Below are 20,756 nucleotides of genomic sequence, written 5' to 3'. Positions count from 1 at the left end.
GGAATGTGTCAATAAAGTTTCTCCTTCTTGGGACAATGAATTCACGGTGTTCTTATTTCAATTTCCAGGAGTGTAATAACATACAGAAAAAGCTCATTAGAGTTGTTTTGTTTTTTCATTTTATATATATGGACTTCGCGTCTGAGATCGATCGATGTATGAGATGGTGGTCGTATACCCAGAAAATGAGCTCAGGGGAGCAGATGCAGGAATCGTGCATCACCGTTCTAGGCGAGGTCGCGGTGGAGATGGTCTGCCTTTGCCTTTCTCCGACCTGCCATCAAGTGCCAGTCGTGTGTTTGTGTCGTGTGGATGGCTGTGGCGAGTGCTTGCAAAGTGGTAGTGTTGGGCTTGTGTTGCTATGGACGAATAGCGCCCAGGGCGGTATCGAGCTTAACGTCACCGTCCGATGGACGGATCACCAACGGCACAATCCCTCACCTCACGAGGAACTATGGAATTTAATTGACGATGGCGCGAAGCTCGGTAATCGAAGGTGTACGCTACCGTCTCTCCTTTCGTCGCCAGCCAAATACTGGCGGTGCACAGTGAAAATTTCGTCCACCTCCAGGATTCAAAAAATGTTCAAATGTGTGCGAAATCTTATGGGACTTAAGTGCTAAGCTCATCAGCCCCTAAGCTTACACACTAGTTAACCTAAATTATCCTAATGACTAACACACACCCCCATTCCTGAGGGAGGACTCGAGCCTCCGCCGGGACCAGCCGACCTCCAGGATTCTAACCTGCTTACCTCCGAGACGAGCGTCAATATACAGCTGTGCCTCAGCAACCTCTGATTAGGGGCTGGTACCCTGAGCTAGTAACTTGTTAATGCCCGAGGTGCTGAAATAAGCTCATCGCTAAATTATGAAATTAAATGTGTGTTTCAAAGTGAAACAAAAACCTTCCGACAAGATAACCCATGATCCAGTCTCATTAACGCGACCACCGCCTATTTTAGACGTCAACATGCAGTCCCGGTCACAGACGGCAGGCGGCAGCAATGGCACAGCTTTGTTGTAACGTGGAAGCGCAGCGATTTATCTGACGTCCTGAAGGGCGTGATCATTGGCTTTCGGATCAAGAGTGGAAACATTTCTGTCACTGTTAAGTTTGTAAGCCATTTGCGTCCCTGTTGCTTAAAGTCTACCATGCATGGAAAAATAGCGCTGCCCAAACCTGGCGCCGAGGCAAATGTGCTCCACCACACGCCGTAGATGACAGGGGCGAATGACGGCTGCGGAGATGTGCACTGGCGAACAGGTGTACAACTGTTCGGCAACTGACCGCCCAGATGAACTAAACGGCTAACAACAGTGTCTACTAAATTGTGGATGGTCCCACGATTGTTTGCTGACATGTTGAGCTTGATAGCATGGTAAGTGTTCTGCTACGTATGTTAAGGACGTAAAATCAAGTACTTGAAAATGGCATATAAGGCCGAAACCTGGGTTGCACTTATATAAACCATAAATAGTCAAATTACGGTGAGTTCTTCAAAAAAATTGTATGACTGTTGCTCAGCAACATCAAAATATGTTTAAAATATAAAAGTGGTATATGGCGCTCTCCTAGCAAATATCGCAGGGCCTCCACGGTTCCTGATCTATAGAAACAATTTACGAGACAATCTGAGCGGCCCTTCGATTGTTTGCACATGATGCTGTCATTTACCGTCTCGTAAAGTTATCAGGTGATCGAAACTAATAGCAAATGATTTAGACGAAATATCTATATGTTGCGAAAAGTGACAACTGTCACTAAACAATGAAAAACGTGTACACATGAGTACTAAAAGGAAGCCGTAAAAAAATTCGGTTACTCTATCAATCACACAAATCTAAACGCTGTGATTCAACTAGATACTTGGGGATTGCAGTTACGGATAACCTAAATTGCAACGGTCACATAGATAATGTTTTGGGGAAAGCAAACAGCAGACTGCGTTTTATTAGCAAAAAACTTCGAAAGTGCTCCAGGTCTGCTATTGAGACTGAAGACAATGCTTGTTCGTCGGCTTCTAGGGTACTATTGCGCGATGTCCGTTCTGTATCAAGTATAGGACTCACGGACGACATGAAACAAATTAAAAAAAATATCGCGAAATGCACTACTGGCCATTAAAATTGCTACACCACGTAGATGACGTGCTACAGACGCGAAATTTAACCTACAGGAAGAAGATGCTCCGATATGCAAATGATTAGCTTTTCAGAGCATTCACACAAGGTTGGCGCCGGTGGCGACACCTATAGCGTGCTGAGACGAGGAAAGTTTCCAACCGATTTATCATACACAAACAGCAGTTGACCGGCGTTGCCTGGTGGTTGCTTTGATGCCTCGTATAAAGACGAGAAATGCGTACCAACACGTTTCCGACTTTGATAAAGGTCGGATTGTAGCCTATCGCGATTGCGGTTTATCGTATCGCGACATTGCTGCTCGCCTTGGTCGAGATCCATTGACTGTTAGCAGAATATGGAATCGCTGGGTTCAGGAGGGTAATATGGACGTCGTGCTGGATCCCAACGGCCTCGTATCACTAGCAGTCGAGATGACAGGCATCTTATCCGCATGGCTGTAACGGATCGTGCAGCCACGTCTGGATCCCTGACTCAACACATGGGGACGTTTGCAAGACAACAACCACCTGCTCGAACAGTTCGACGACGTTTGCAGCAGCATGGACTATCAGCTCGGAGACCATGGCTGAAGTTACCCTTGACGATTCATCACAGACAGGAGCGCCTGCGATTGTGTACTCAACGACGAACCTGGGTGAACGAATGGCAAAAAGTCATTTTCTCGGATGAATCCAGGTTCTGTTTACAGCATCATGATGGTCGCATCCGTGTTTCGTGACATCGCGGTGAACGCACATTGGAAGCGTGTATTCGTTATCGCTATACTGGCGTATCACCCGGCGTGATTGTATGGGGTGTTACTGGTTACACGTCTCGGTCACCTATTGTTCGCATTGACGGATTGACGGCACTTCGAACAGTGGACGTTACATTTCAGATGTGTTACGACCCGTGGCTCTATCCTTCATTCGATCCCTGCGAAACCCTACATTTCAGCAGGATAATGCACGACCGCATGTTGCAGGTCCTGTACGGACCTTTCTGGATACAGAAAATGTTCGACTGCTGCCCTCGCCAGCACATTCTCCAGACTCGTCATCAATTGAAAACGTATGGTCAATGGTGGCCGAGCAACTGGCTCGTCACAATACGCCAGTCACGTCTCTTGATGAACTGTGGTATCGTGTTGAAGCTGCATGGGCAGCTGTACCTGTACGCGCCATCCAAGTTCTGTTTGACTCAATGCCCAGGCGTATCAAGGACGTTATTACGACCAGAGGTGATTGTTCTGGGTACTGATTTCTCAGGATGTATGCACCCAAATTGTGTGAAAATGTAATCACATGTCAGTTCTAGTATAATATACTTGTCCAATGAATACCCGTTTATCATCCGCATTTCTTCTTGGTGTAGCAATTTTAATGGCCTGTAGTGTAGTAGAGACAATGCCACGGATATGATACGTGAACTGGGGTGGCCAACATTAAAACGAAGACGTTTTTCGTTGTGGCATGACCTTTTCATGAAATTCCAATCCGCATTCTCGTCCGAATGCGAAAATATTTTTTGACGCCCACCTACACAGGGAGAAATGATCATTGTAATAAATAAAAGTAATCGGATCTCGCACAGAAAGATTAAAGTGTTCCTATTCCCCGCGCGCTGTTCGAGAATGGGTCGGTAGAGGATCAGGCACTTCATTGTGAATTGCAGAGCAGTCATGTGCATGTAGAAAGGTACAGTAATCTTGACAAAAAAATTATCAAATATGGACCTGATAGCCATTCTACGTACAAACAAGGAATCAGTTCTCTTTCATTCCGCGAGCGCGCCAGGCAACCGTGTAGTATTCCGTCGCATTGATCGGCCTTCGTGGGAACAGCAGGGGTGGTTTCCAAGCATCGCTAACTTCCCAGTTCCCGGTAGCACCACTTGCGTGCGAGCGTTCGTGACTGGTTGTAGAAATCTCCCCTTGACTTTTTTATTCATTATCCTCAATTACCTTCGGTCCATTGTCGCAGTAAGAATGCCGCCTGTGTTTGAAACGCTGTTGGCTATCGGCGCTTCTCTGAACAACGGAGAGTCGCTTCCAGGAGGAAGAGATCCTTGAATTCGATACTCCCTCAGGAAAACTATTCGGAACTCGTAACCCGGCACTTCTTTAAGTATCCGCTGTTTTCGGTAGTACTCTAGGTAAACTAATCTGTAAAAATTTGCGCAGTACTTCTTTCTGTACAGCTGAAGTCTCCAGTCAGCCCAACACGTCGTGGAACCGACGCACTTGACAAATCCACGCATATTATAAAAGTTTATGTACAGGGTGACAATTACTGAACTATTTTACAGAGGATATGGCCCTGTTTGCTGAAACGATGGAAGAAACACGGGAGCAAATCCTTGAACTAAAGAAACAAGCAGCTAAAATAGGTCTTCACATCTCCTTTGAAAAAAACTGAGATATTGACAGACATCAAGCACTCATGTAAATACCTCAAAATTCAAGAACAGAAAACTGAAATAGTGGAAGAATTCAAATATCTCGGAGAATGGATTAGTTGGAATGCTGGGGAAAGCAAAGCAATGGAATCCAGAAAAAATGAACTCTAATTGGCCTTCCAACTAACAAAAAATACATACAACAAAAAAATCCCTTTCATGGGGGTACAAAATTACACATAACAAGAAAGTGATTAAGCCAGAAGCACTGTATGCAGCAGAAACACTTAAAATGAATTTCAAAGGCCAAATGGGGAAACTTGAGCTAAAGGAAAGAAAAATTTTAAGAAAAATCATTGGGCCAAAATTTCAAGACAATAAGATTGTTTACATCAAAAATGAAACTCTCTACAAGAAAACTGAAAAACCTTCAGATTCTATACGATAAAGGAGAATAAATTTTTATGGTCATCTTCTCAGAATGAATTCCTACAGATTAACTGAACAAATCTTTGACTTCTTCCGTAACCGCAAAACGAAACCCAACTGGTTTAAAGAAACTGAGAAAGACCTAGAAGAATTAAAGATTTCATAAAATTCACTTATTGATCGAAGAGCTAAATTAATTACGAAAGATGAAAACATAAGGTTCCAACACAAATCTACACAAAAGTCCTTCATCTCGGAAGAAGAAAGGAGAAGAAAGTCAGAAAGAATGAAGAAATACTGGGCCCTAAGAAAAGAACAACGAGCAAAGAAATGATTGATCCGGCGTACCCCAAAGAGGGTGAAACGAAAGAAGAAGAAGGAGAAAGAGAAGAAAATCGTTGTAACTTCTGAACGGTTTGAGCTTGGTCCTTCACACTGCACGGTAGGCCGCGGGGCAAGTAGTAAACGCATGTATGGTTTGGTTTAGCAACGAAGCCCAATTAATTTGTATGGGTTCGTCGCAAGCAAAACTGGCGCATTTGGGAGACAGAGAATCTGCAATTCGTGATGGCGATCTGGAAGTCTCTTGGGCGTCGACAAGTGACTGTGTAGTGTGCAGTGTCCAGTCACGGAATAATCGGTCCGATATTCCTTGATGGCACAGTGGCTACCGAACTGTACGTGAAGGTATTGGAAGGTGGTTTCATTCCCACTATCCAAATTGACCCTGATTTCGACAAGATGTGCTTCATGAAAGACGGAACTCGATCCCATCGGAGCAGTAGAGTGTTTGATGTCCTGGAGGAGCACTTTGGGGACCGCATTCTAGCTCTGGAGTACCCAGAGGCCACTGGCATGGGCCTAGATTGGCCGCCATGTTCTCTGGATCTGAACACCTTTTGGTGGGCCTACATTAAAGACAATGAGCACAGTAATAACCCCAAAACCATTGCTGAGCTGAAAACAGCCCTTCAGGAGGGCGTCGACGACATTGATGTTCCGACACTTCAGAAAATCACGCAAAATGTAGCTATTCGTCTGTGCTCATCGCTTTAGAGCAGTATCGAGGTCACGTAGCCACAGGTGAGCCATGAAAATTTGTTAGGGCCAGTTTTATATCACTATCAGAACACAGTTAAATCATTCGCAGTTAAACACTGCATTTCAGAATTATTATCAGCCTCAGTTTAGGTAAAGTCCCGTTGTGATTACACTTTTTTGGCCGAGCGGTTCTAGGCGCTTTAGTCTTTAACCACGCGACTGCTACGGTCGCAGGTTCGAATCCTGCCTCGGGCATGGATGTGTGTGATGTCCTTAGGTTAGTTAGGTTTAACTAGTTCTAAGTTCTAGGGGACTGATGTCCTCAGATGTTAAGTCCCATAATGCTCAGAGCCATTTGAACCATTTTACACTTTTTAAGCAGACAATCTCATTCTTACCGTGTACGTTAGAGTGTGCATTATTTAATTTTGGAATTTGATTTAGACTGTTTGCGTCGTAAAATCATATGGCATTCGCCATTTGGTTGTTTATTTTTTCTTTCAAAATCCGGTTTGTAATGTTGTGCACCATTTTTGTTCCGTGGGCTTTGTGTGTAGAAATTGCAACTGGCGTATTGTGACGTCATGCACTGCAGCATTGTTCTCTGCACTACATAGCGCAGATTTTTATAGGACTGGCTCTTTACTTTATAGTTTTGTGTTTTCTAATTAACTTGGTTGAAATTAATTAAAAGAACATTAAACAGTCTGAGATAGCTTGGCGACTCATTTTATCATATAGCGTTTGCTTAATCGCGTGACTTGCATTCCTTATGAGTACATGATAGACAGAAGGGGAAAACAGTTCAATTTAGTTCACACCATACGAACTCTTTTTTTATACATAAACATTGCAACAGGTGTTCAATGGACACACTGGTGTTACGCTGAATCGAAAACAGCCGGAAAATCTATAAACAAGAAGACTTCGATCCATGGCACGCAGTATCAGATGTTTGGAAGTATCTCGTACTTATTTCCATGGAGGAGATCGATTTGTTTGAAGTGGGTTATTATGTTTGAATTTAGGAGAAGTTCCCAGAGTTTTCAAGAGATGGACGGGAGCGGTTTATTAGGATTATTCTGTCAACTACTTGCCCTGTCACGTTTGTAACTGCGAAAAGTTCTTTCCCCTCGGGAACTGCTTTAAATTATGGTAAATGTTGGAGCTTATTCATTTGATCTCCGCCATGTCCTGTCCTCTCTTGCCTTACCTCTCCACCTATGGTGTGTGTGTGTGTGTGTGTGTGTGTGTGGGTGTGGAGAAAGGTGGTGGGGACGGATCGAGGTATAAGGCTACTCAGTGGCAGAGAAAGCTCACCGGCGAAGCCTCATAAATGCCCCGAGCCGACGCAACCGAGTGAAAAATTACTTCGTAAGTACAGCACCGTCTGTGTCAACAAAATATTTTCGCATTCGGAGGAGAAGGTTGGTGATTGGAATTTCGTGAGAAGACTCCGTTGCAGTGAAAAAGGCCTTTCTTTTAATGATGTCCAGCCCAAATCCTGTATCATTTCAGTGACACTCTCTCCCATATTTCGCGATAATACAAAACGTGCTGCCCTTCGTCGAACTTTTTCGATGTACTCCGTCACACACAAGCGTAGTGTAGGTAATCTCCTTAGTAGATCTGTTACATTTTCTAAGTGTCCTGCCAATAAAACACAGCCTTTAGTTAGCCTTCCCCACAAAATTTTCTTTAAGTTGCTCGTTATTGTAATATCTAGGTATTTAGTTGTATTTACGGCTTTTAGATTAGATTGATTTATCGTGTAACCGAAATTTAACGGATTCCTTTTAGTCCTCATGTGGATGACTTCACAATTTTCGTTATTTAGGGTCTATTGCCAATTTTCGCTGGATTCAGATATTTTTCCTAAATCATTTTGCAATTTGTTTCGATCTTCTGATGACTTTCTTGGTCGATAAACGACAGCGTCATCTGCAAACAACCTAAGACGGCTGCTCAGATTTTCTCTCAAATCGTTTATATAGATAAGGAAGAGCAAAAAGCCTATAACATTACCTTTGGGAACGCCAGAAATCACTTCTGTTTTACCTCTCTGACAGCAAATCACAAATCCAGTCACGTAACTCAGACGATATTCCATAAGCACGCAATTTCACTAGAAGCCACTCGTGTGGCACAGTGTCAAAAGCCTTCGGGAAATCCAGAAAGACGGAATCGATCTGAAATCCCTTATCAACAGCACTCAACACGTCATACGAAAAAAAAAAAAAAGCGGATAGCGTGTGTAGGAAGGGTGAGTTTGCAAGTAGCAGAACTGGTGAAATAAGTGGCCGTACCATTCGTTTGCAGTGAATTAAAAGCTTAAAATTCTTACACACAACGGACTGTAGCATTCGATGTTAATTTCGACTTGATGTCTCTACCCCTTCCTGTAATGGAGGGGTCATAACAGATACAGTGATGCCATTAAACGTTCAATTCTAGCAATTTATGTACGGAATCCTACGAATAAGTAAACGAAAGTAAAAAATAAATATCAGAACTCTATTGTCCGTCTTTCTACGTGTAAAACTATGTTACGCTATTGTTATTCAATACGTAGCATTACGAATTATGTAACTGTCACACTACTTGCCCACCGAATCAGAAATTGCTTGACGAGATTGGCGGTATAGCTTTATTGACGGAGACAAACAAATTTAGGCAGATTTATATATATGAGGGGGGCAATGTCCTGATTGACTGCCTGATCATCGCCCAGCACAAATCGCTAAGGATAGAGACTTTATATTTGGAGTTGTAGTGACATACTGTAGGCTTCGTTGAAGAAGAGATTGTTCGAAATTCCACCCCTAAGGGACTGAAAAGAGGGATGAAACGTCTCGTGAAAGTAAGTCGCTATTCAGGCAAGTGCCACAATTATGACAAATGGTATTTGGTTTCTCGGTCAGAAATAAAGAAATATGTGTTTCAGCATTTATGAAATACTGTTTCCTATGAGGGTGAAATTGTGTGTGAGAGATTTTTCTAGAAAATAAATAATCATCGAAGAACCACTGAAGTATTTTTAAAGCTACGTCTATGAAAACTGGTATTTGACTTCTCGATTAGAAAAAAATACTACTGTCAGCGTTTTTGGAAATTCAAGCACGAAGGAGATGAAATAAAGAGGCGAAAGGTTTTCCGAAAATAGGTCATTACTAAAGAACTACTAAAGCATGTTTAAAGCTAAATTTATGAAAACTGGTATTTGACTTCTCGGTTGTTGTTGTTGTTGTGGTCTTCAGTCCTGAGACTGGTTTGATGCAACTCTCCACGATACTCTATCCTGTGCAAGCTTCTTCATCTCCCAGTACCTATTGCAACCTACATCCTTCTGAATCTGCTTGGTGCATTCATCTCTTGGTCTCCCTCTACGATTCTTACCCTCAACGCTGCCCTCCAATACTAAATTGGTGATCCCTTGATGCCTCAGAACATGTCCTACCAATCGATCCCTTTTTCTAGTTAAGTTGTGCCACAAACTTCTCTTCTCCCCAATCCTATCTATATATTACCAAAGAGGACGCCGTCATAATTAACCATACAGTAGAGCTGCATGCCCTCGGGAAAAATTACGGCTGTAGTTTCCCCTTGCTTTCAGCCGTTCGCAGTACCAGCACAGCAAGGCCGTTTTGGTTAGTGTTGCAAGGCCAGATCAGTCAATCATCCGGACTGTTGCCCTTGCAACTACTGAAAAGGCTGCTGCCCCTCTTCAGGAACCACACATTTCTCTGGCCTTTCAACAGATAGCCCTGCGTTGTGGTTGCACCTATGGTACGGCTATCTGTATCGCTGAGGCACGCAAGCCTCCCCACCAATGGCAAGGTCCCTGGTTCATGGGGGAACTTCTCGGTTTGGAATTTAAAAAATAGGAGTTTCAGAAATTTTTAAATTCAGCCATCTGAGGCACAGACATAAGGGATGAAAGGTTTTACGAAGTTATACAATTGTGAAAGCATTTTCAAAGATAAATCTATGAAAATTTAGCATTTGTCTTCTCTGTTAGAAGTTAAATAATACGTTTATTACTGCTTTTGGAAATTCAACCCCTAAGGGAATGAAATAGGGGATGAAACATTTTACGAAAATATTTCGTTATATTAAAAAAAATTAAAACAATCTATGAAAACTAGTATGTCACTTCTCAGTTAGATATGAAGAAATATGTGTTAAGGAATGAAAGTTTGTGTGGAAATTTCACCACAGAAAACAAATGGCTTGATTAGCAAAAACCTTAGGCTCCAGCAACCAGAATCGCTTTTTGCTCACAAGTACATTCGGAAACAAGGCCTTAAATAGCATGAAAAGTTTAGATGGTGTTGCAATCTATGAACAATATAAAATTTGGACAAAAGAAAAAAAACTGTGCAGACCATATAGTCTGCGAAGCATCGGACACCATGCTAGTAATTATAATAAAAGTAAGAAGTTGCCCCACGAAGCATGAAATTTCAACGAAATGGGCAGCCTACTGATATTACTTAGAAGTTTCGTATTATCGATGCGTTCCTGTCAGAGCTTATCTATCAGTGGTTTTGTTCGGCAACGTCAGATTGCTCTCCGGGGAACCGCCCCGCCCGCTGACGCAATGATTTTCTCGAACGTTACGCCGATACCTCCAAGGTCAGACAGAGTAAAGAGATCTCCTAAGGAAGAAAGAGATGTTTGAAAAAAAATGAAAAAAAAAGGATATACTGATATCGTGTGCGAAAAAAAACTACCTCATGTATGTGGCCAATCTTCTGTATTTTTCTTGAGGAGGACGTAAAGGATCAGTGAAAAGGTAACTGGCGGGGTTGGACCACTTGTACGCAGTAGTGCTTCTACAGCCCCCGGGAATAAGTGGTTCTTCACAGGTATAGGCACACTAAAATGTCTAGCAGTGTAGCGCAGCGTTATGTAGTCTACGACACCTATTATTAGGAATAGTTTTAACATGTTGAAAGGTTGTAAAACTGCGACCAGTTACTTTTTTACGATAATTTTTTTCGCCTTTACCAGTTTCGTGCTGGTTTGCCCATCTTCTGGCGGGGGAGTCTTTTGCCTGAGTTTCCGCTGTACAGATTTTGTTATCCGTGTCCAACTGTATATACAGGATGATCAAAAAGTCAGTATAAATTTGAAAACTGAATAAATCACGGAATAATGTAGATAGAGAGGTGCAAATTGACATACATGATTGGAATGGCATGGGGTTTTATTAGAAATAAAAAAGGAGTAAAAATTTCCCGATATATGGCGCTTCATCTTATCAGAACAGTAATAATTAGCATAACAAAGTAAGACAAAGCAAAAATGATGTTCTTTTCAGGAAATGCTCAATATGCCCACCATCATTCCTCAACAATAGCTGTTGTCGAGGAATAATGTTGTGAACAGCACTGTAAAGCACGTCAGGAGTTATGGTGAGGCATTGCCGTCGGATGTTGTCTTTCAGCATCCCTAGAGATGTCGGTCAATCACGATACACTTGCGACTTCACGTAACCCCAAAGCCAATAATCGCACGGACTGAGGTCTGAGGACCTGGGAGGCCAAACATGACGAAAGTGGCGGCTCAGCACACGATCGTCACCAAACGACGCGCGCAAGAGATCTTTCACGCGTCTAGCAATATGGGGTGGCTCTAATAAAACCCCATGTCATTCCAAGCACGTGTGTCAATTTTTACCTCTCTATCTACATTATTCCGTGGTTTACTAAGTTTTCAAATTTATATTGACTTTTTGATCACCCGATATTTTGATTCCAAGAATCTTTCAAGGCGAAAGCCGTTTTGATTTCCTAGAAAGAGGCGTGGCCCTTCAGAGAGTCCTGTTGCTGTTCAGTAGCGATTATTTTACGGATTTCAAGAGACGTTTAGCCGACCTTGTGTCATTTCTAGACGACACTATGAGGTGGTAGTGTCTTTTTGTCCCACATTAAATGTATTTGCAACTTTTACAGTATTTACAGGATTGGCAATGAAAATTCGGTGCATTAAACTACTTTCCAAAAAAAAAACTACTTACGTCATCGGTCCCTAAGCATACACACTACTTACTCTAACTTACGCTGTGGACAACACACACACCCATGCCCGAGCGAGGACTCGAACCTCCGACGGGGGGAGTCGCACGAACGATGACAAGGCGCCCCAGACAGCGCGAAACTACGTTTCAATATTTACATAATTTCTAATGCTAGATATCTTTTCTTCACTATTGTCTGTGCGTAGGCACACAAGTTAGAAATAATTTTAGTTTGCCGTCAAAATGGAGTGTTTTTAAAGTCTTTCCTATAGTACCACGTCAGTTTTCATTGTCCTAATTGCCGATTCTTTCTTCATTGCCTTTCAGGACTAAAATTAGTCTGTCAAACAGGTTGCCGTGGTATTCTGTGTCTTCTAGAAGATGTCTTACTAATGACATTTGGATGAACTTTGGGTATTAATGTTTGTATCCTCATGTTCCATCGTTCTGAGACGTTGTTTGAGCGGTAGCGCCTTCCATTGCAGTTCCACATATCTCTTGGTATACAGTCGTTATCGAATCATTGCCCCACAGAATAGTCATAGAAACCCTGCAAGTTTCGGTTACGGCGTGCTCTACTGCGTCACTCGAACACCGTCATCTAGTATTAGGAGAGAAAGGTATCCTAGAGCTGAGCACATTCTTATATGACAGCGAACCTCTTCGTTCTTCTTATGCGCAGAAACAAACCCGCAGCACTGAAACTGTTTACGCAAACACTGAATAAATGATAATTGTAACCACCAATACCTCTTTCAGGAAACACAATTTCAGCTGATTGGACGATAGCGATTTCGAAGTCAATCATGACAGGCACTTTGGTTTTAATACCTGGTGATGAGATGTATTTAAAATTGTCGGAATGAATTGCGCGAACACGAATAAACATATATTTTGTGAAATTTGGCTGAATTACTCCTCGGCCATTCTGCAAGGAGTGATAGGCTAATTTTTATCTAGTTATTCATTAGCTATCGCAAAAAAACGAGACCAAAAATACACGACAAATCTACATCTTTGCCTGGCGGAGTGGCCGAGCGGTTCAGGCGCTTCAGTTTGGAACCGCGCGACCGCTACGGTAGCAGGTTCGAATCCTGCCTCGGGCATGGATGTATGTGATGTCCTTAGGTTAGTTAGGTTTAAGTTGTTCTAAGTTCTAGGGGACTGATGGCCTCAGAAGTTAAGTCTCATAGTGCTCAGTGCCATTTTGAACCATCTACATCTTTGAGTCGTAGGACGTCTGCCATTTTGTTATTTTGTCATAAAAAAAGACCTGTGCTATTACATTGTGCACATCCTACAGATTAAGAAAATTGTTTTCTGACCGCAATATTTCCGTCATGGACACAGTTCATTTTGAACAGAGGAACTTCAACGTCTCGAATGCGAAGCTTAGTGATGACTGAATTTCTTAAAATAATCAGAAAATGTTGTCCAATAATCTATAAATAACGTGCAAAAGTATTTAAGCTGATTGCTTCGTACGTTTTCCAGAAAAATCCGTAAAAATAACTTATTTTATAGGCTCACTGAGTAGAATGGACCCTTAACCTCTTCGCCACGCGCGAGATGCACCGCTGTCTCAGGCGCAACCCTTTTCCCTGCCGTCCGGAAAGTTCAGTACGGTATCGCCGAATCAGTCATGGCGAATTCTGGGAGTTTCCTTAGAAGATGTCATGACCGAATATCTTTGCCACCCTTGGCCTCTTTCTGCTAGTGTTCCGCCACTAATGAGCACACCGCCAATGGAACGTTCGTAGCTTCCTTTCTTACCATCCCATTTAGTGGGTTATCAGAACACGATATAGCTTCGCTTCTTGAAAAAAGTAATGTAAATCAATTTATCGATATGTGACTACAATGGAGCCGCTATGCGTGCTCAGAAAATTATAATTATTATTATCTCTGTATTGTAGTATATAAGAAATTTCATTCTCTTCTCTCTTCTTGTTCTTCTTCTTTGTCTTCCGTGCCTGGTCGGTTCTGATGTCGCATTTAGATTACGGTCTGTAAAGAATTATTTATCCTACATGTAGTGTATCTAGAATTTTTGCTAAATATATATACGTCAGTATTTAATGACGTATGTGTTTTTGTTAGTAGCAAGAAAGTACCTTTCCTGTCCTCTTTATTTAATTAATTACGTAACAATTAAATGTTGCCCTTTCCATTTGTAATTGCATTGTTGAAGCGACGCCATTACTGTTAAAACTGATAAAAATTTCTTCATAGGTATTTAATTCTGAAAGTACTGAAAGGATTTAATCACAATAAACGTAAAACGGCGTCTCATAATAATTTCCATTTCAATTTAGGCCAGAGGTACAGTTTTATTGAAAGGAATTGTTTCAATTGTGGACGGTGCCATTGCACGTAGGCGGCTATACTGGAGCATGAAGCCTCACAGAGAAAAATATTTTTTTTTTTAATTTTTATATTAAATTTGCTTACTGTGTAACATTAAAGAAAGATAATTTTTTTATCCATAGTGAGTAAGACGGATGTCTTCACTCTGGAATACGCATAATATTTCTGGCCATAGCGCCCTGAGAAAATTCTGGCCGTGGGTTTTAATGAACGTAAAAGAGATTTTCTTTAATCAAACACTTTCATTCAAAATTAACGGAACTTTTTTCTCTCTTTTCAAAAAAGTAAGTTACGCGATAACGACCACGCTCTGGACGTACGTAAAAGAGTGTTTCTTTTTATCCTTCATAAAATTCTTTTGGCTCCGTGGCTGTGCCATACCGTAACATGAACAAAAGAAAAAATCAGTACTGTAAGTGCCCTTCAGCAAAATGTGTTATAAATTGCGGGATAAATGTTATAACATGTATAGTGTTGCGCATACATATAGTAAATAGCTGTAAGAAACATATTTTTGTTTCTGCTTTATCTTAAAAGAGAAACATAACGTATTTTATACCTCGTCTGCTGCTGTGAAAAGGCATTTTTATTCTACAGTATCCACCAGCTAACAATGTAAACTGGCTCTGAGCACTATGGGACTTAACATCTGAGGTCATCAGTCCCCTAGAACTTAGAATTACTTAAACCTAACTAACCTAAGGACATCACACACATCCATGCCCGAAGCAGAATTCAAACTTGCGACCGTAACGGTCGCGCGGTTCCAGACTGAAGCGCCTAGAACCGCTCGGTCACTCCGGCCGGCTAACAGTGTTAACTCAGCATTCCTACGATTGACAAGAGATAGCTGACTAAGTAAAATTACATGTTTCCTTTGAGAAGACAAGATACATGACGACAGCGAGGGACCAGAGTGGATGATTTGAAGGCACGGGAATATTAATGGCGCGAAGAAATTTACATACCTAGGTGAGGGAATAGGAATTAAGATCAATCTTAGGATCTGCAATTTGAACCGAGCATATCACCCGACGAAAAACTTCTATGCTAAGTTGTATGAAATGATTACCCAGTTGATATGAACTACAGTCAGCTGTACAATGGAATGGCGACAGTTAAAATTTGTGCCTTATCAGGACTAGAACACGAATTTCGCGCTTATCGCAAACGGTCGCGTTACCAATAGACATTCTTTGCACGCTTGACGGACAGACCCAAATTCCATATGCCGCCGACCATGTATACACAACCAGCCCTGTTACATTCATTACGTATGCTGCCGTACAGGGGAGACATTTTAACTGAAAGCAGCTGGCCCGGTGCTGGCTGATACATACCATACTGCAGTCCCTGTTTCTTCAGATACAGGACGCTATGTTCCTTCTGGCATGCATGCATGCATACGATATTGCAATGCTGTGCCGTACAGAAGTACGAAGCAATTTTCCTTCGGACATGCATGCAAGGAATACTGCATCGCATTTCTGAACAAATCAGGCACTGCAACATCGTATTTATCCGCCGACATCGGGCAAGCGACTTGCAGTTTTCTGTTGCGGCAATACACGTAATGGATGTGTGGGTGCAGGTTGTACACACATGGTTGACGACATGTGGAAGTTTAGGTCTCGCTGTGAAGCGTGCTCAGATAGCCTAATGGGACGCTTGCGATAAGTGGGAAATCCGGGTTCGAATCCAGTCAGGCGCAAATTTTAATCGTCGTCACTCCATTATACAGCTAACGGTTGTCTTTATTCATAACTGCCGGCTAGAGTGGCCGAGCGGTTCTAGGCGCTACAATCTGGAACCGCGCGACCGATACGGTCGCAGATTCGAATCCTGGCTCGGGCGTGGATGTGCGTGATGTCCTTAGGCTAGTTAGGTTTAAGCAGTTCTAAGTTCTAGGGGACTGATGACCTCAGAAGTTAAGCCCCATAGTGCTCGGAGCCATTTGAACCATTTATTCATAAATGCGAATACTTTTCATGTATTTCATAACGGCTGTAATCGCCACAAATGCTATAGCTTCACAAATGTTTGCATGGTGGAAGGAACATTACATGGTACATCTGAACTATACATGAACCACTGTATTGTATCTATAAGAATGAGTCGCTGAGCATTGGGGCCAAGCTTAGACAATATGGTATGGTTGACAAATCGGAAGGGTTACATGCTTCGGACACATTGACCATGTGCCTACATCTACATCTACATCCATACTCCGCAAGCCACCTGACGGTGTGTGGCGGAGGGTAGGGACTAGTCGATATATTAGTCACAGCAGAAATATTTTACTTAACAGATGGATTAATGAGTACATATGTTTGAGATCAAAAGAGGAACTGCACAAAAATACGGAACCAGTATCATAATCAGTTAAAATGAACAGCTTGTTGGTCTATGGGCACATCTTCAGAAAGTCGGATAAACCTCTCACGAAATGGAATTTCGTAAGGCCGAAAGATGAAAGATTCTAATGCTTCCAAGAATGTGCTAAAGGCCTTGAAGAAATCGGTAGGCCAGAGCAGACCGTCATGGATACGAGTGAATTTAGACAAATGGTGAAAAATTTCCTGTGTTTTAAGCTGAGAGAAGAACTCAAAATATGAAGAGGGCATCAGTGAGAAGACCGGAAGAAAGCACTGACTGATGGGCTCCAGAGGTACTTCGAAGCTGGCTGCCGAACAACAGCTAGAAACGGAAAATGAAAGTCGGCCGCTGTGGACGAGCGGTTCTAGGCGCTTCAGTTCGGAACCGCGCTCCTGCTACGGTCGCAGGTTCGAATCCTGCCTCGGGCATGGATGTGTGTAATGTCCTTAGGTTGGTTCACCCCTCAACCTGTCTCGCCACACCAACTGACATAAGATTTCACTATCAGTTTTTAATAAAGGTGGGCCATGCACTGGATGCTGACTAGTAGCGAGTGAACCTGGAACATTTGTCCGGCTGGGATGCACAGTCATTGACCTGATGGCCACTTTTGCCCGAGAACTCTTTATTCATAAAATGCACAATTTTAGTTTAAAATGCAGAACTGCAGTTTCGGCTGTGTGCCCATTATCAAGTGTTGCTAGATACGTCTTAAAAGTTCACATATCTTTTTAGTAAATAGTTTGCACTCAAAGGCGACCCTTATGCCCTTTAAACAAGGTTGTGTACTCTCACTGGGAAAATGATATCATGTAACACCCCCCACCCCCCCCCCCCCTCCAACTCAACTCAGATGATGGATACCCTCTCGCTAATACCAAAAATGCAAATAGGTAGTTCTTCTCCTATAGTCAATAGTGTGAACTATCGAAAAGCGTAATGGTACAACAAACAAGTTAATGACACAGGAAACTGCTCCATTTATGTAATTAATGAAACGCCGCTGCAGTTACTGATGTGCATTTAAGCCAACGCCTCGTTTTGATCTTCACATCCACGCCATTTTCAAGTGGATATGAAATTTGTGGTTTTGTGATTATGTGACGATTCACAAGAGCACCGTTTCCTGATCCATTGGAAAAGTATCTGGAAGGAAAGGCCAAAACGGGTCGTGGACATACAGAAAGTACACGTCCGTAACAGGGGCGGTCGTCCATTGACAGAATACACAACTGCAGCATTACACCACCTTCAGATTAAATGTTGCATTTTATTTAATTATCTCGCCGTCTTGATGATGCCCTTCTTTATAGACGAAATCATGACATCAGAGCCATTTCTTTTCTTCTCTAATACAACGAGGAAAAATATTATGTGGCGTAGACTCATGTCTACATACAATCTCCGCAAGCCACCACAGTGTGCATGGCGGAGGGTATGTTCCATAGGCGGTCTGCCTTATAGGTGAGTCACGCTTCCCTAGACTTCTCCCAATAAACCGAACCCGACCATTCACCTTCCCTACAACCGAACTAACATTCTGGTTCCGTCTCATATCACTCTGCAATAATTACTCCCTATATATATGATGGACGTGACTGAGTCAAACAGCCCATCACTTGTATTGCATTCGTACATTACAAGATTCTTTTTCCTATTCATCGTCATCAGATTACATTTTCGTATAGCTAGCAGTATTAGCAAATCATCGAGGAGCCGCCCTGCCATTTTGCCTTGAACGATTTCAGGAAACCGGGCAAAATCTACGTGGTCGAAGGAGACGCTGAAGTATTTGTGCGATTTTAAATAGAATGGCCACATAAAACGAATAACAGGAAAAGCGGATGGTAGACTGAGAGTGATAGGAATAATCTTAAGTAATGTAACCACCAAAGAAGTGATTTGCAAGGCACTTGTTCGACCGATTCTTTAGTGCTGTTCATCTATCTGGGATCCTTACAAGGTAGAAGTGAAGAAGAGATACAGGAGATCTACGAAAAGCGCCATGTTTCGTCAAGAAATCGTTTACTGGCCGCAAGACGGTGCTCATCAAACTCAAAAAATGGTTCAAATGGCTGTGAGCACTATGAGACTTAGCATCTGAGGTCATCAGTGCCCTAGAACTTAGATCTACTTAAACCTAACCAACCTAAAGACATCACACACATCCATGCCCGAGACAGGATGCGAACCTGCGACCGTAGTGGTCGCGCAGCTCCAGACTGAAGCGCCTAGAACCGCTCGGCCACAGCGGCCGGCCATCAAACTCAATTGTGAAACGTTACAAGAGAGAGAGACGTTGTGCATCGTGGAGAGGTTTACTGTTGAAATTTCGACAGAGCACTTTCTGGGAAGAGTCGTGCAACGTATTAACTCCTCCCACATAGCCACGCGGTATTAGCCGAGCGGTCTTAGGCGCTGCAGTCATGGACTGTGCGGCTGGTCCCGGCGGAGGACCGAGTTCTGCCTCGGGCATGGGTGTGTTTGTTTGTCCTTAGGATAAATTAGGCTAAGTAGTGAGTAAGCTTAGGGACTGATGACCTTAGCAGTTAAGTCCCATAAGATTTCACACACATATCATCCCACATACATCTCGCGTGTTGATCACGACGAGAAAATTCGAGAAATTAGAGCTAATACAGAGGCTTACCGACAACATTCTTCCCACGCGCCATTCGCGAGAGGAAAAGGGTATTAGGGATCTGTTAATAGTGCCAGAGCTACCCTCGGCCACACATCATTAGATGGCTTGCGGAGTGTGCTGTAACACTAATTCATTTTACGGTACGACGCAGCCAGGAAGCCTGTAGACTTTCGTAGATGCGGCTGAGGGATTCTACGCCCATAGATGATGCATCTACTGGGACAGGCAGTAGGTGGTTCCTGCGCAGAACGAGGTGAAATCGATAGCTCGCAGGGGACAGGGCGCTATGCTGCAGACCGGCTCTCAATCGATAGCTGGGAAAAACCACACTTGCTTTCCCCACACCGTCGTCGAGTACCGACCGCCGAACGCTAGAGCGACGGGCTATCGTATCGATTGAGCCTCGTCTGTAACTGTGGTGGCCGGCACGTAGCAAAAGGGGCGAGGTGAACGGGTGGGAGTAAAGCACGAAGTGGGAGGTGGAGCAGCCAGGTGACTGTCAGGGGCATCGGTTTTGAAATCTCCCTCTCTCCCGCGAGCTCTGCTGCTACGGAGCCGGTTGGTGACTTTCTCGCGGGAGGGTTGGCGGCGCCGGCTTACCTGTGTGCAGACGAACAGCAGCGCGGCGCTGAGCAGCGCGAGAGCCGACGGCCTCCACATCTCGGTGGGGAACGGCGTCGGCGGGGAAGGAAGCGAAGTCGAGAACAGCGTTCGGAGGCACTCGCGGAGGAAAGACGCGAACGGTGAGGTAAAGAGCGCGCGCGGGAGCTCTCACCGGCGCTGGGCTCAGCAAGAGAATGAGAGAGGCGGGAGAAGCGACTGTCGAGCAGCTATCGCAGTCCTTGTCGCTGCTGGCGCTAGCGGACAACTGACGGCCGTGTCCGCAGCGCGCCCCGTGAGCTGCGCCGGCAACTGTCCGGCGCGCCCCGCCATTGGCCGGCGCCGCGCATGCGCAGTGCGCTGCGGTCCCGCTGCGTGCGAAATCGACTGGGCCGCGCTGGCGCTGGCTTTGACGCTGCGGCTGCGCGATCGCTTTGCCAAGTGTGACAGCGGAAAGGCCCATGCGGCGACACTGACGTCCCTAGATAGTCTGCTACTAATACCTTCCTGTGTCACTTTACCTGTACTAGATGAGAAAATCATTATTTACATTCATGGATTAGGTTCATGCTATCTGTGCAGGCTCCAATCTTTCCTTACCCCTTTGAGAATACACTGAGGCGACGAAAGTCATGGGATACCTACTTATATCGCGCTAGACTTCCTCCTGCCCGATGTAGTGCCACAACTCGACGTGTCAAGGACTCAACAAATGTTGTGAAATTTTTATGGGACTTAACTGCTAAGGTCATCA

The 20,756-nt window shown here is 43.5% G+C and overlaps 1 protein-coding gene across 1 annotated transcript in view; it reads right to left on the bottom strand.

Annotated features, from left to right (window-relative positions):
• LOC126292035 (amyloid-beta-like protein) overlaps window positions 1-20,286 on the bottom strand; it is a 1,795,419-nt gene extending 1,775,133 nt beyond the window's left edge. Inside the window, exon 1 of the mRNA XM_049985828.1 lies at window positions 20,003-20,286. Coding sequence (XP_049841785.1) covers window positions 20,003-20,062 — 60 coding nt within the window. The 5' untranslated portion in view covers window positions 20,063-20,286. The remainder of the gene's footprint in view (window positions 1-20,002) is intronic.
• Between the last annotated feature and the right edge of the window lie 470 nt (window positions 20,287-20,756).

The sequence above is a fragment of the Schistocerca gregaria genome, chromosome 9, assembly GCF_023897955.1.
Source record: "Schistocerca gregaria isolate iqSchGreg1 chromosome 9, iqSchGreg1.2, whole genome shotgun sequence".
Lineage (NCBI taxonomy): Eukaryota > Metazoa > Arthropoda > Insecta > Orthoptera > Acrididae > Schistocerca > Schistocerca gregaria.
The sequence above is the reverse complement of the archived record's forward strand: the minus strand, read 5'-3'. Positions and strand labels throughout refer to the sequence as shown.